This window comes from Passer domesticus, chromosome Z (genome assembly GCF_036417665.1).
Source record: "Passer domesticus isolate bPasDom1 chromosome Z, bPasDom1.hap1, whole genome shotgun sequence".
NCBI classification, from domain to species: Eukaryota; Metazoa; Chordata; class Aves; order Passeriformes; family Passeridae; genus Passer; species Passer domesticus.
The window spans coordinates 1,970,810-1,987,871 of record NC_087512.1 but is presented as its reverse complement, the minus strand read 5'-3'; the positions used below and the strand labels follow the sequence as shown (position 1 = coordinate 1,987,871).

The following is a 17,062-nucleotide window of genomic DNA, read 5'->3' as shown; positions in this document are numbered from 1 at the left end:
CAGCTTGATATTTTGCTGGGTGTGATGATAATGATTTATAGGAATTTAACAAAGGTACTAGGGTTTGTTGGAAATATGTATGGTTCATGGTTTCTTTGTACCCTGTGTCCTAGTTCCAGTAGCATGTTTTGGAGGTTTATTTGTAATTGCACCCAGTGAGAGGAGGAGCAGGGGGTGAGGCTTCCTTTCCCTTTCCTTTCCTTTCCTTTCCTTTCCTTTCCTTTCCTTTCCTTTCCTTTCCTTTCCTTTCCTTTCCTTTCCTTTCCTTTCCTTTCCTTTCCTTTCCTTTCCTTTCCTTTCCTTTCCTTTCCTTTCCTTTCCTTTCCTTTCCTTTCCTTTCCTTTCCTTTCCTTTCCTTTCCTTTCCTTTCCTTTCCTTTCCTTTCCTTTCCTTTCCTTTCCTTTCCTTTCCTGTCGCCCAGTGGATGATGAATACGCAGGGGAAGGAACCTCAAGGCCAGCAACTGGCACAAGATCAGAAGCCAATACTGAGTCCTTTTTCCTGAAGGACCTTCATGGCCTAAGAAGCCAGATGCAGCAAACCCAGTGGAAGACCATGGAGCAAGAGATCCAACACTTGAGGGAAATGGCAGTGGCAGAGATTATCTTCTCAGATGACATAACAGCTAGGAATCCAGACTTGGTACCATGTACATCCATGATGTGGCGAAAACTGGTACGACTTGGGCCACATGAATATGCTTCTGCTTTAACAATAATGAAGTGGGATGTGACCGTGCCTGACATGGCAAAGAAGCTCCGAGTTTTTGCAGATGCTGCACATGGCCCAACACGTGGGAACACGTCTGCAGAGATTAGAAGATGGAAGAGAATCACAATAAACTCAGAGAGGAGATTAAAGAATACGTTCTCCAAATCTCAGCAGTACAGCTCAGAGGCTCTGGTACCCAGCGCAGACGTTCCCCAGATGGAGAGAGAAGGTACACACCACGAGCTGAGCTGTGGTTCTTCCTGTGTGATTGCAGAGAGAACATGAGGAGGTGGGATGGAAAATCCACCGCTGCTCTGGCCTGATGGGTGTGTGAATTGAAGGAAGACAGGGCTCAGAGAGGAAGTTCCACCACAAGGAAAGCAGCTCCAGTTGCCCATAGCCGAACTGCCAGGTATGATGATGATGATGATGATGATGATGACATGCCCGATGCCCTTGAAGGAACCTCCAAGACATATGTCCATGGCAAGAAGGATAACCAGGCGTAGAGGGGCCCTGCCTCTAGCCAGGCAGAGGCACAAAAACTGAAAACCGTGTTTTCTGGATGGTGTGGATTCGTTGGCCTGGCACATCTGAACCACAAAAATATGAGGCTTTGGTGCGCAGTGCACATTACTTCCATCAAGACACGTGGGGACAGAACCTGTTTCAATTGCTGGTGTGACAGGGGGATCACAGGATTTCACTCCGGGGAACTTCCTCTCTTCCTTCCAAAAGCAGTTGCTAATGCAGCTGGTGTGTTTTATAACTATTTTTAGTTATAAAACTATTTTTATAATTTTTTAACAAAGACAGTATTTTTATGATTTTTTTTAACGAACACAGTACACCACTAATGCTTCAGAGCTAGCACTGAAGTTTCAGCATCCCCAAAATTAGGTTAGCCAAACTTGTTTTGGTAAAAAGAACAGTGCTTCATACTGAAGTAAAACACTGTGTGGGCGGAGTGTAGTGAATCCTGTATTTCACAATATTTTAACTCAATACCCAGCTGCAGTAAAATTTCAGCTTGCAATGCTAAAAAAACCCAAAACTGTAACCACAATGAAGTGTGACAAGTTTCAAGGCTAAAACAAAACACAGTTCAGTGTGCCAGCTATTCAGAGCTGCAGATGATTATCAAGCCCCCAAATTTCACACCCTCCCACTTCAACATGAAAAATATTGGACACATGGAAACAAAGAGCCTGATGAAGTATATAAGCTGTGATTTCTAGCTGTGTGTTTATTAGTTTAAACCTTTTATTCTTAAATATCTTAGCTCACTAATTTGATAGCACTAGAGAACCTCTTAAGGCAGACATTTATATTTACATTATGCACTTAAAACATGCTCCTCTGCAACAGCCTTTGCTACCAGACAGCCAAATTCAGATTTTACCTCTCCCTATCAATTTTATATGGCATCTGAAGTTAAATTATTTACTCTTCTTGCCTGCAATTGGTCTCAAGGAGGTTAAGATCTGGTTAAACACAATGTTCTGAATAAAAACACGAGAACACCACAGCTCTCCTGGTGTTCCAGATTTGTGTAACACCACCTGAAATCAAAGGACTCCACACAAAATGCTGAAATATGAGTAGGGAATGCCTGTTGCAGGGATCTTGCCACCTAGAGAGGAGCCAAGTGCAAAAAGAAGGGGGAAACATGCAGAGATGATGACACTCTACTACCAATTCTCACAGTTTAAAGCTGTAAAAATCCAGGCACTCCACATGGTTCTCAAAGCCTCAGCCCTGCAACAACTTACAAATGAAATTAAGTTTTTCTTTGGAGGAAAGGTTTTGAAAAGTCAACTCTGTGGCTCCAAGCTGCCAAAATGCAACTCAAAAATAATTTTTAGGTTTGGATGTTTACATTAACCACCTGGTGCTGGATTACTTGGCTTTGCAATACTATGAAAATCAAGCTCACACAGGGCTAGTGAGAAGAGAGATCAGAACCCCAGGCTCATGGAATTAAAGTCAATACTACACAAAGTTTGTACAGTTTTTTCAGCTCTGTGATACATGTAAGCAGCTGGCTCCCCACACTTTACTGAAAGCATCTCCCCTTGAGTACTCCCTGCTTGCTTGGTGTTTTATTTTGCGAAATAGCCTCATTGAAAAAAAAAAAATCACATTTTATTTGTATTTTGGACATCAGTACTTTGACTGGCAGAAGAGGGGAGGGAAAACATCACATTCCTTATGTACCACAGGCATTCTGCACTAAAATGCTGCAGTCATCTGCATGATTTTGAGGAAGAGCAGAACAGCAGTGGGATAAGTCAGAAAGGCACTGGATTAAGAAACAGGGGTAGGTTAAAGTTAGTCAAGAACTGCCAAAGGCACTTAAATGAAACACAGATGAGTAAACATTACAAACACAGATAAGCTCCCTTGTGCCTCTAAGCTGTGGCTGGAACAGCAATGGCAGGAGAACATTTCAGTGGTACCAGCAGAAGTCAAAAACAGTGGCTTCAACACAGACCAGAAAGGCTCTGCATCCAGGCAGTGTCTGCAGGGAATGGCACTCTCCTTGGAAGTGCCCATCCCGAGAAGAGGCAGAGTCAAGGTTACTACAGTGTTCAAGGAAAGCGACTAACACTGCCACAGGTGAAAGGCACATTCAAAAATCCACAGCAAGGAGACCACGGATTTAGGCCACCCAACTGACTCAAGCTGCAACCTGCTCAAAAACATAAGTCTGATCCAGACAAGTTGATCTTATCTGTCTCACAGGTGAAAGTAAACACCTGAGGTAGCAGGATGCAATTTGATTGTGGCAGGGAGAAAACAACTGATTTAATAAACTCCATCAGGAGTAGGAGTCTGTAGCACCAAACACACACAGATCCAGAACCTCCACAACAGCTGCATGGAAAGTGGCATGAGGATCTAAACACTACCTTTCCACCCACCACATGCAGAACACTTGTGTCATTTAACTGGGTGGATAAGGGTAACTCCTGATCTTCGATGAAAAAATATAGGCAGCAATTAATTAAAAAAAACCAAACGGCCATTTTGAGAATTAAAACTTTTATTAGTGTATTCACATATTAGGCAAATGCAACACGCATGAAGCTTATTTCTTAGGTCCACAAGTTCTACCAATACATTAGTCTACTGGTAAAACTAGCACAAACTGGTAACTGCTTTGCCAATTTTTGAAAGGTGTCTGGCCCATTTTCTCAAGGCTTGATTTTTGGTATTGCTTCTATGCCCTAGTCATTATGGCATAAAAATATCCATCACTATCATCAATTCAGTCAAGTGATTAAAAGCTGTAACACTGGCCACATTTTTGTTCTCAAAGCTAAGTTATCACTAGCTGTACTTACAAAGTACAGAACTAGTGTAATTGATGAAACAATGGAAAAAAAACAGACAAAGGCAATCCTGCTACTGCCACAATAACAAAAGAATGACAGACAGCTAGATCACAAGATTGTTAGTAAGATGTGTATTTTTCAAGTCAGAATAACCCTTCTATACAGTTTCCCAACCCATCCCCAACCCAGACTTATTTGTAGAATATATTTCAGAATATTTTTAATATGGTGCAGCTGTAGTGTCCAAGGGTTCACAATAACATGCACTGTCATGAAGAACCTGGAAATCCTCCTTTGCTGGTCATACCTCAGCAACCACTATCCTAGAGGTTTTGCAGAAGCAACTACTTTTAATAACAAGGCCCATTATGACATAATGAATGCATATGATCTGGTGTGTAAGTAAACTATAAAAGCGACTCAGATAAGAAATTTAAATTCTGTTACTGAAATATGTTAAGAAGCTGCATCTATTTAAAACCTAAACAAAAAGTCTAGCTTACCCTGGGAAATAATTTTTCAAGGTATACGGCTTTGAAAACTAAACCCCATTATTTTTAGTGACATATGAAAAAATGAAAAAAATACACATGATAAGGGGCAAGACTTATTCAATGAAGAAAAAATTACAGATATAAGGGGTAAGCCAATAATCTTGTGCACTTAATCCAATATCCAAAGCCATGGTAAATTCTCAGCCCATGAGAGAAAATCACTCATTTCAATGATCCAAGGTACAAAAAAGTCCCAAATTACACCACTGCTGGCAATACTGCTGGCAACAGATGCATCAACTCAAATGGGTATCAAAAAGTAGACTGCTAGTGTGATGGACACTCAGAATTTATAATATGAATTCATTTTAGGCCCCATTAAGTATATAAAGTATCTTAAGACTTCACAGATGAATCTCAAGACATTTCTTTCCCTTCCAATGGAGGGACTTTCTCTTTAAGAACGCAGCAAAAAATTCAGCTTTTCTATAAGGAAAGTCTTTTTATGTTTAGGACAACTTGAAAACCTGCTTATATTAAAAAATATAAAAGAATAAGGGAGCAAAGTCTTGGAATTTCATGAGATACTTGCCCCAATCAAAAAACCAAAATTACTATTTATGGGAACTAAAATGTAGAACAGCACAATACTGTGATATTTGAGATCATGATACATTATCTGTATATATACTTAGCTATTCATGTTATTGATAACCATTAGGACACTCAATTATATACCCAATAAAAAACACCATTAAAGAGTCTTTAGAACTGTCCCTTCTTTCTGAAGAAGGCTTTTCTATACACTAAATTTTCATCTAGTATCAGAGTATAGGAAACAGAATCCACAAGGTGCTTTAACTGATGAGACCTCAAGTGCTGTTTTTTCTTTTTTTCTTTTCTTTTTTTTTCCTTTTTCTTTTTTTTTTTTTCCTTTTTAAAAAACCTTTTTAGATAGTAAACAGTTCATGGGGACCACACACAAATACTACGACAGACGAGCTGTTATATTAAGTCTGTTGACTGGACTCGAGTTTTAGCCCACTGGTGACAGAGGAGAGTTTTAGGACATGCTGGAGCAGCGAACTGAAGGGGAGCCCATCTGAGTCAATACTTTGTCCAGCCACTGTAGAGGCCCGTTCAGGTGAAGCTCAATCCAGCAAGGAGTGCTTGTTACCGTCTGCCGCCTAGAAAACAAAGAATAGGGAGAAGTCACTCCACGGGGTTGGTGTCACCAGGTTTTGGTAGCAGGGGAGACTTCTGCCAGAAGCTGCCACAAGCTTCCTTCATGTCTGGCAGAGATATCCTCTGGCAGCTCTGAAGATGGACATGCTGCTGGTCAAGGCTGGCCAGTTAGGAATGGTGATACCTCTGGAGAACAGATTTAAGAAAAAAATTAGGTTGTTGCTCAGGTTTAATTGTGGGCACAGAAGAGCAGGGGTGAGAACAAGTGAGAGGAACAACTCTGCAGACACAAAGGGCAGTGGAGAAGGAGGGGCAGGAGCTGCTCCAGGTGCCAGAGCTGAGATTCCCCTGCAGCCCATGGAGGGCACCAGGGATGCAGAGATGCACCTGCAGCCCCTGGAGGAGCCCATGCCAGAGCAGGGGATGCCTGAGAGAGGCTGTGAGCCTGTGGGAGGCCTGTGGAGAGGGGAGCCCATCCTGGAGCAGCCTGTCCTTGAAGGACTGCACTCCATGGAAGAGTGATCCACAGTGCAGCAGATCATGGAGAATTGTTGCCCATGGGATGGACTCACACTGGAGAGGTTCATGTAAAACTGTCTCCTGTGGGAGGGACCCCACACTGGAGCAGGGGGAGGACTCTGACTTCTGTCCCTGAGCAGTGGCAGGAACAACACCTGAAGAGGACACACATTCCTACCTCCCTTTGCAGCTGGGGGAGAAGGTAGAGCTGGCAAGGGGTGAAGGTATTTTAGGTCTTATTTTACTTCTCATTATCTTGCTCTGGTTGCAATAATTCATTCAATAACTCTGATTCAAGCCTGTTTTTCCCAAATGGTATTTGGTGAGGGTCTCTCCTGGTCATTATCTCATGATCATTTTGCTCTATTCTCTCTCTCCAGCTGTGGACAGGAGTGAGAGAGCTACTTTGGTGGCTGCCTGGAATCTAGCCAGAGTCAACCCACTACAGTCAGAAAGCAGGTTCAGCTGCCACAAAATTCTGCATCATATGATTAAATATGTTTCCATCCATATCCAGTACACAGAGATAAAAGTCTGTAACCATTACCATAACTGTAACTAAACTTTTTCCAGAAAAAAAAGTCCCAGAACTGCAAAGCACTTCACATATGTAAGACAAATAAATAATTACATGCTTGTCCATAATACATGAAGAATATTTCACCCTGGAGAATAATAACAAGTATTTTTTCCAAGTGCCACACCAAGAGCCTTATTTCTACAAAGAAATTCATAAGTAAAGGTTGTCCATACCACAAACACCTGTGTGCAGCTGTATCTCAACCTTTCAAAGATCTGCATGTATAACTGGATTTGAGTTTTGTAGACAATTACTGAGAAATATGGAATAGAAACCCTTGGCTCTGCACTGTCATTGTGGCCAACACCACAATGCTATGGTGATCATAAGCTCTGGCTTTTTGGAGTAAACTACATGAAAAATTTACAAGGAAATTGGTAGATGTCAGAAACACTGTATCAAAACACAGTGTGTGGTTATACTGAGTCAACTGATGGTATCTCAAAGGAACACCAAACTTTATCTCTGATTTCCTGTAATCTTACACTTCTACATGTGTTTTGTACTATAACATCCTCACACAAACAACTGAAGTAGAAATTGGGTTTCCCTTGTCTTTTACACTAACTTGCCTATAATTTTCCACAATAGAAACCCTTATTGAAACACCATATAGCAAATTTCAGCAAAGCTGAAGGACTGACAACCGTAAAAGCTTTATTCTCTCTCCCATACACCTTTGTTTCCCAGATCTGTTATTCAAACATCTTCCTTCTCATCTCCAAAGTAAAGAAATCAGTATTGGACAAAACGAACTCTGCTTGAGAAATCCTGTTTCACTGTACCCTCTCTAGGCATGGGAGTTTTCCCTAACCAGACTGGCAAGACTATGGTTGCTAAGCCAGTTTTTTTGTAGTAATTCCAGCTATCCAAAGATTCAAAGGCAGTAGATTAGTCAGACACAAACCGAGCTCCTCCATTTTTACTGTTGGCACTGCAGCCCTTTGCTTTAAGGAAATCTGTTTATATAAACAGAGGAACTGAAAAGGCAGAAAGATTAAGATAGTGAAGATTGATTTCAAAAGTTTCACATTTTCTAGAAGACAGCAGCTGGGGTCTGTGCTCTTTCAGCACTCTACAAAACAGTTATCTTAGCCCCAAATGCCTATGCCATAACCAAGTGATACATCAGAAAAACAAATCTAAAACCACAGGAAATGAAATATAGTTCCATTTACTCTTGAATCCTCTCCCAAAGAAGGAAGTTCATTGTTCCACCACTGTCAACTCTTCTACAATGTGTTTCACAACACAATTCCTCAAAATTTTACAACTTGTTCTGTTCAACAATCCTCCCTTTGCACCATGCTGGTAGAAACTGGTAAAATAGCGACAGTCACTGAGCAACTATCTTAAAGCTAAAAACTCAGCTTCTTAACCCAAAGATTTCCAGTTCAAAGATTACTAATTACCTCTGCTGAACTTTCTTTAGAAGATGATCCTGGACCTGGACAGTTCCTGTGCTAACATGAACATTTGACCTGATCATTGGTGATCAGAACTTCCACCATCCCCAGTTTGGGCCAACATGTAACAAAACAAAAAGCTTTGTTAGGTATTGTGTCTACCAAGCCTATAAAACGTATCACCTTGCCGTACCTGCACATTTATGCACATATGCTTAAAATGCAAGTAATGCTTTGCCTTTGCCTAAGCCTGTTCTATGACAATTTTTTTTTTTTTTTCACATAATAATGAAGCACAGATGTTCTAACAAGAGTGATGGGGTTTACAGTGTTTCCTGATCCATTTCAACAAGTCAGGCCACATTAATTTAAATTCAAGGTTGTGTCATTGGAGCCACCTCTTCTTGCTCTAATCCCAACTGCAGCATATTTGCAAGCTTTGTGTATCAGTAATTTATTAGCATCATCTTAAAGAGAGGTGCAAAGAAATTAGTTCAGTATGAGTCAGTAACCAGTTTTTGTGCTGTTTTGGCAGTGCTACCACTGCAGCTTTTTCAATCCTATGGTCTACAAACAGTTTATAGACCAACCACCAACATTCACTCCGCTCAGAAGTAACTTTAACAAAAGCCTCCTCACAGTTTTAAACCAGCACTTACTTCAAAATGCCTCTATATAATCTGACTGATTAAGCCTTTCTTCTGCTCAGATTTGAATGTTGTATTTAATTATGCCTAAGTGTATACATACTCCTTCAGAGCCAAATCCAATAGCTCTTTAAACCTGAGCCAGATTTTTTTCTTGTGTACCTCTTCCTAACAAAGAGGTACCAATTTATTCCATTACTCAAATTTCTCGTTTCATCTCATTAGACTACTACAAAATTGGCTTCATTTAGCTGAGAAACCTCCCCCACATACTGACACTTCTATTTACATGTATGTATTTCAAGAGCTTTCAAGATAAAGGAATCAACCCAAGTGGAGCCTACACACCATTATTCAACTGCAGAAATTATATGGCTTTTAAAAAATCATTATGCCTTGCATTAGGATATTGACATGTCAGACTTCATTCTTTCAGTGGACAGTTTCTAGAGAGGTTTAAGATATTTGTTTAAAACCACAGGTCTAGCTCTCCAAAATAATGAAATCCTTAGAACTGCTCAGTTAGAAGTCAATTCCTTTTGTTCTTGAATTTCCATACTGCATTAAAAACAGGCACTGTCCTCAACTACCACTTTTCATTTGTGCTAATAGAGAACACAATTGGAATCCATTCAAAAGCAGATAGAATGCTATTTCTTTCCACTCAAAGAACTGTTTTTAGAAGTTTTACTACATAAACACAGTCATCTTAGTCCTGCAAAGCTTTTTCCACTGCAAGTTCCAAAATACTTGCCATCCCTTAGATGCTCTCCAGCTATTCCATTCTGCAAGAGGCACTGCAAGTCTCCGTTGGGCACCACCAACCCCATCCTGCACCACAGCCTAAGGAACTCGCGTTACATGCAGAACAGGACAGAGACCAGAATGACTGCAAGTCTAACACACAGCAAATAATCTCACAGCACAAACTGTGGAACTCTGAGACGATGGCGTGGATTTCACCACAACATGCAAGCCAGCAGGACTGAGCAAGGGAAAGGAACTTTGACAACATCCCTTGCTCAACAATTGGCTTCAATGCAACACTAAAATCAGTTTATGGAGTTTGCAACTTAGCAGTTCCATAGCTGAGGGGGTGAAAAAAGGAAAATATGGGTTCAATTTGCAGACAGCATTTCCAGAATAGCAGCAAGAAGTGTGTATGTATGGCTTTCAAGCTGGACATGGTTTACTGGTGAAAGAACAAAAACTATTAACTCTAAATTTAAGAACAAAGGAGGTTTTTTTCTTACCTGTATTCAGCCCCCCATCCTTTGACAAAGCTCATTCTTATGGTACACATTCTAGTAAGCTGATAAACTGCTTCAAAGCCCTGATTCACAGATTGAGCCAGAAGAGCAGCAAATTCTTGGTTATTAAAGATTTTCAGATTGCATCCTATAAAGAGTCGAAGAGATACAGTCAGTGAATACACTTGCATTTGCTACACAGAAGCCCGAATCTACGAAGGAATTATGAAAAAGGAAAGCAAACGTCTTTAAGTGAACACGTGCACTGGGTATTTGCACACGAGGCCTCTGGTAGGCCACTAACCTGGAGGAATTTTGCACACAGTTGCAGGATGCCAGCCGTATCTTTGATTACAGTTGGGGCTCTGAACGAAGATCGCGCTATCACTCAGGCACTCGGCAAAAACTTCCCCGCCAATGTAATACAGACGCACTCCCCTGCCTGCAGTAAAATCCAAAGGAACTCCAGTTATGGTATGACACAAGCAGATTAGGGAACAAGGGGGTTTATTTCTCAGAGAAGGCCAAGGTTTTTCTTTAGAACACAAACAGAAATCAATTATCTACACAACCTCACTGCTGTGCTGATAGCTGCAGCAGGAGCAGAACACAATTAAACTGCATTTTTCTTCCATGAATGTGCAATATATGAAGGAAAAGCAGAATAATTTTTGGTTGAAAGTGAAAGAGCCTTTTCCAGCCATATAATGGCTTGCAACCAAATCCAAGCTCAGAAGCAGTGTTCATAAAAACAGAATTAAAACTTGTGCTAATATTAAAGCAATGTATGTGAAGCAGCACAGGCCACTATGGTCAAAAGAGAAAACACAAGATCACCACTGCAACACTCTCTACTTAAATACACCCACACTATTTCACAACCCACTGCATACCCCTGTGCTGCTTTAACAAAAACAATATGACTTCATTTAGCCCTATTACAAAAAAAAAACTGTGAAAAAAAATCTCAATTTTCCACCTTTAAACTGTTACTTTGTTCTGTCTCTCTGAGTGGAAAACAAATCTGCACGGTTTATTTCTAGCAGAAAGTAAATAATGTGCAATTGATCTCCCAGAGAGAACTATTTATAATTAACAGATACTTTAGAGGCCACAGTTTCCATTCGCCTTTTAGTTAAAACTATTTTTCAAACAAAATGTAAGCTCCCTCTATTAAAGAGTAAGAGCTCATGGGATTTTTGCTTTTCCTCACCATTGATCATTTTGACCAGTGAGTACAGGCACAGCCTGGGTTTCTGCACATCTAAAATTTTATTAGACAAGCATTTGGATTTGGCATTTGGACTTGGCATAAAAGGAGTCGGTTCTACAGAAGAGGTTGAAATTTTACTGCAAGTAAAAATAACAACAATAACAAAAAAAATCTCATAAATGTTGCTAATGAAAGTTAAGGTAGTTTACTGAAGAACCCAAAGTCAAGACACTGCATTGTGGAAAACAACATTTTTGACTAACCATTACAAAGAAAACCTTAATCATGTCAAAACAATGGGTCCGCAATAGCAGCTTTTCCCATTTCAGAGAAGAATTCAGAATTTCATTCTATCAGTGTCTGTTCTGCATTTTATAAACTACAATAAACTAAGCAACATGGGAATATTTTGTAATTAAAGCTTAGATTTCAATTACAAGCAATTCTGAATATAAATGCTGCCCAGGGCAGAGTGGCCCACTGAGAATGCTAGGAGCCACAAATCTGCCCCCTGGGATGCTTTGGTGCGCCACCATTTTCCAGAAGGCAAGAACAGCAACGTGAGCCACAGGAGTGCCACACAGCAGAGTGGCTTCCTCCTGTGCTGCCCTGAGCGTGACAGCTGTGTATGGGGCTACTGAGTGAGGAAAACAGCTCCTTTCAGCTCCAGCCATCACTACCTCTCTTCCCAGTTCAAACTGCTTCAGCAGCAGAAGCTGCTATGTTTCTCCATAATTTCAGAAGCAGTGACTCTGTGTCTTTCCACTTCTGTTCTCAGCCAGAGATACCAAACTATCCTTGACAAGCCCTGAGAGATACGGCTGATGGCTGGCTGCACAAGGGTGAAAGGAACCTACCTGGGTCATTCCAGATAATTTAACCGACAAAATGAAATTAAATAGTTAAAAGATCAGAGATCTTTACCTATATGTCGCCTTGTCATTTCCACTGTAGCATTTCTGTTTACATTGGAAAGCAGACCTAGACAAAATCGCTCTGAATTTGATGGATCTGTAAAGCCATCTACAGTCAGGGAAGGCTGAGACGCATGGAAGGTTTCTCCCACTCTTTGATTCAACTCATAATATGCTATTGAACACCAAAACGCAGGCTCCGAGTAAGTAACTGGTTGCAAGTCTAAAAAAAAATTTTAAAAACCAAACTTAACACAGATTTTGAGGCTGACAGTAGATCGATCTACCCTGCTATTTATCTCTCCCAGAAATGACAGCAGTGGTCTCCTCAAACTACTCAAACTATGTTTTGCTTGCTGTCCTTTTTACCTTCTTCAGTAAATAGAATGGAATTCAATCTTCCACACAAGGGAAGGAGGAGGGGAAGAAGGGATGATCTAATCTGACCACAGCTCATTTAGTTCAGTACTTGCATTTTGCTCGGCAAAATGATTAAGCTAATGGTGCTCTGAGCGCCAGACGTTGAGACATTCCTGTTGCCTTTTCTGTAGCTTGCAAACATTTTGGCAGCATTAAAGGAAAGATTAAACTATCAAACACTGAACAAAAATGAAAAAAAGAAAATGAAAATCATGTTCTTTTGTATTACACTGTCTCTTTAGATAAAGGTAGTTCTAAGCTACTTTATTGTCCCCTAATAGAGAATCTTCCCTGTGTACCTTCAGTTTTTTTCTTCACTGCTTCCCCTTTTTACCTACCCTAATTACTTACTCAGCGTTCTGCATTTTCCTGTCACATCCTGTCACCATTCCCTAAACAAACCCATGGCAATCTGATCTTCCTGTGGCACTTACACAGACACACAACAATAGCACTGGATCAAAGCAGGTGGGCTACTAATGTGGGAGCAACAACTGTGCTGTGGTTACAGGTGAAACAGTACATGAGAAGAGCTGCAAAACACACACACAAGGGAGATAGCAAGTCTGGGCAGCATTATGGAGAGGCAAACATCCTTTTAAACTATTCATTTTATAAATGCTATTCCTGCACACACAAAGATATCACTCTTTCTCTTTGCTACGAGCTCAACAGGTACAGAAACAGAGTAATTGTTAAAAAATGATTAACTCAGCCCCATTATGCTTAACATCAGGAAGCCAACACAACTGTGACCTCTTAATATAGCTCTTAATTTCTTACAGCACATTTTCACTTTTAAAGTAATTACATATATAATGAAGAGTCACTACACATGGAGAAATAATTGTAAGTATTTCCAGCTTACCCAGGCTATGATTAACTGGAGAGAGAGTACTAGGAGACAGCTCTGCTGGAGATCCTGTTGAAGCAAGACAGACAGGTTTCAGAGCACATGTTTTTTCTTATTTCAGATCAGTAGGCATAACCATTATCTACATCAGGTTTTCATTGAAGTTTTTCAGAGCAAGAAATCTCAGTTTTCTGGAGTATCACACACTTACTCTGAATTAGGATTTCATTCAATCTTCCAGGCTTCTGGGTACCCACCCCTCCTTGTAAAGACTCAATTAAGTTAGCATTGTATTGGGCAGAACTCTGCCAGTTCGTGCACACTCTCAACCTTATTTATGCACTTCTCCAGTAAGAAGGTAGTGACTCCCAACTTCAGTAAAAAAACAGGTAAGAAAGAGTTGATGAGACAAGCAAGACGTTGCCTCTCTGTTCTCACAGGAAAAGGTTTATCTTGGAAAAGACCTTCCAGTATCTGAAGGGAACCTTCAAGAAAGTTGGAAAGCGACTGTTTACAAGAGCAGGTAGTGACAGGACAAGAGGGAAAGGTTTCAAACTGAAAGAGGAGAGATTTAGATTAGATATTGGGAAAAAAAAATCTTTATGCCGAGGATGGTGAGGTCCTGGCACTGGTTTCTCAGAGAAGCTGTGACTGCCCCATAACCGGAAGTGTCCAAGGCCAGGCTGGACAGGGCTGGGAGCAACATGGGGTAGTGGAAGGTGTCCCTGGTGGAAAGAGACGGTCTCTAAGGTCCCTTTTATCCCAAACCATTCTATAATTTATGATTCTATGATTGCCAGAAAAGAGCAAGCTAGATTTCCTCATTTGAGGAAATAATTCTTTCCCAGAAGGAGGTATTTAAGCACTCATAAAAACATGAACTCTCCAACACAATTTGCACACAAGGTGGCAAAATACAGAAAGGCTTTCACAGAAACATTCCTACAGTGACTGCTGATGTCAGGCTGTTTTAATTAAGGTATTTATTGTCACATAGTGGGAAAATATTGCAGTTCTTACAGAAACTGGTGCAGCGGATTCCAGCTTACTGAAAATGGTTGCTAACATTAGCTAACCAAGCACACTCAAGTCTGCCAACACACAGCAGGAGGTTCTTACCCAGCACATTAACTGTGCTTTGTCCAAGTCTAAGGTCAGCCACATTATCTAGAAACCCTTGCATACAAATGCTCTTAAGTTTGCCACAGAACATTCCACACAAGAATTAATTTGAAACATGGCAGAAGTGGTAAGTTTGTCAGAGTTAGAGACAGGTTCTCAGAACACAGACTGTCTATACCTTGTTCAGGCCAACAGACATTGTGTTTCAATGAACCTATTTGCTGGGGAATGGTTGAAACCAATTAGCTACTAAAATCTATTTTAAGGGTTTTCTGGTGAAGTCTTAATTAGACTTGTATGCTTCTGTTACAGAACAAATGTAATATACTTAATATGTCGCAGAATGTTTTAAAAGCATTTCCCTGGGAAAAAGATTGTTTTGTTCATTAAAGACTGAAAGTGGTATTTTAGGCATAAAACACAAAGTTTTACAGAGGAAAACTGTAATCATCTTTTGGACTGGATTCATGCTCCTGTGCAGAGGGATCAGAGCTAGCAATACAAAGCCTTGAAAGTGATGAAAAATAAATGTTACCTGTATCCATGCTTTGGTTCAGCTGTTGGTCACTCGTTTCTCCATCTTCACTGATATATCCTGGAGGAGGTGTTTCTTGTAAAAAAAAAGAAAAATCAGCCAATTTGTAAAATGATTAGGCAAACTTCTGTAAGATCTAAGTCTTGTGCATTTTGTCATGACATCTTCACAAGCTCTATTACACCTACCTGAAGACTGAAACTGAATGTCATTTTGCTGTCCCTTTTTTCTTACAGTAGGACTTCAAACATGCTACCTGCTTTATTGGTATGTAAAATGTATCTTCTTTTGTATGTCAGTCAGTTGCTGAAATACATTATATAAATACCAGAATACTTGTTTGTTCCGTTTAAGACAAGATGCTGTCACTACAACGAGTAACAATTTTGCAATTGTGATCAACAGCTTTCATATTTAGTAGAAGTACAAATGAAAAAAACCATCTGGTGATTTCCACAAAAAAATAATGTGAGCTGTCTTTATGTAGGATAACCATCAGATCAGATACCCTCCCACACCTCACTGAAGTTGCTAGATTTAAAGGTTGTTTTTCAGTTCAGTCCCCAAATATGTATTTCCTCCATACACAACAGCTGATTTGACTCATTTATAACTATATTAACTTAGAACACTGCACGAGTTCTGTAATTATTACTACTAATACTTCTAAACTCTATTAAAACTATCATCTACTCTTTTAACTAGCTTTCTTTAAAGACAGAATTTCACAGACCAAAGTAAATTCAGTACCAGCTTTGAAGCATTCTGATACCAGAAACTGTGTCTAATTCCTCAGAAAGATCTTCAAAACCCAGGAGAGTATGCATGTTCCTTTTCTCCACTCATAATGTTCTTTGTAATCCAGATAACGAGTTAACCAACTGCCTTTCAGGAAATAAATTTCTTTGAACTGGGCAAATGTCTTTTCCTACATATTATAGGCAAAACCTGTGTTTCTTTGGTGAAAGTGTTTGAAGCTAACAATCTCTACAATCACCTTAGAATTGTCTCTGAAACTTCCAGGGGTTAAACAACTTTAATTACATTATTACCAAACAGTAGAAATTTAAAGATAAAGCCTTTTTGTTTAAGAAATAAAATAAAGTTATAACAAGCACCATGTATGAGATGTACTGCATACTGTGAGATCAGAAGGAAACCAGTGAGAGGAAACTAGATTAAGTCAGTTGATTAAATTAAAATGAACTGAGAATTTTATCTTTGATTCATTCTGTGTGCTAAATATAGACATGACAGAATTCAAGTGAAAATTTAAAAGGACAATTAAAGAAAATCTTCACTAGTAAGAAATATAATAACAAAAATCACATCCATTTCAAAGATTTTTATAGCATTCATTGTGATTAAAGGGACTCCACCCTTCTCCAAATCATTAGCTATAGCTAAGCCCACAGCTGTGGCAAAAGGTCAATACACGTTTCCAATCCAACCCACGACTCCTGTTTCCAGTTGCTAATCTAGGCTCTTTGGCACAGATGATTTTCCATATCTAGCCTCTGCCCAAACAGAGAAGATTTACTCTACCTAGTACTATTAGCAGTTCAGGGTCAGAGGCTGAGCACCACACAGCTGGAAATGAACACACAGGTGGGGCACCAAAAATTTGTAGCAGAGCTTGAGTGCTGCCAGAAGTGCGGATGATGCAGCTCAGCCCACCCAGAACCCGAAGTGGAACATGCAGCTCCCCACGGCCACCCTGCACCTTCATGACCACCAAGCTCTCTTGCAGATCAAGTACTGAGACTGGGGTACAAAGTTACCAGATGTGAGCCTGCCCCACCACTGAAGAAAACGGTGCTCTGAAGAAGGCTGTCAAGGCACGCAGGGTTTATCAGAACCCAGCCAAGCATTCCA

At 40.2% G+C, this 17,062-nt stretch overlaps 1 protein-coding gene across 3 annotated transcripts in view; it reads right to left on the bottom strand.

Moving 5' to 3' along the window:
* Positions 1 to 3,739: 3,739 nt before the first annotated feature.
* The window catches only part of SMAD2 (SMAD family member 2), a 50,234-nt gene continuing 36,911 nt past the window's right edge, over positions 3,740 to 17,062 (bottom strand). For all 3 annotated transcript variants that reach the window (XM_064403310.1, XM_064403312.1, XM_064403311.1), the window contains 6 exons: positions 15,188 to 15,262; positions 13,546 to 13,599; positions 12,268 to 12,480; positions 10,435 to 10,572; positions 10,134 to 10,278; positions 3,740 to 5,730 (listed from right to left, as the gene is read on the bottom strand). In XM_064403310.1, the coding sequence (XP_064259380.1) occupies positions 5,607 to 5,730; positions 10,134 to 10,278; positions 10,435 to 10,572; positions 12,268 to 12,480; positions 13,546 to 13,599; positions 15,188 to 15,262 (749 nt within the window). In that variant the 3' untranslated portion in view covers positions 3,740 to 5,606. The remainder of the gene's footprint in view (positions 5,731 to 10,133; positions 10,279 to 10,434; positions 10,573 to 12,267; positions 12,481 to 13,545; positions 13,600 to 15,187; positions 15,263 to 17,062) is intronic.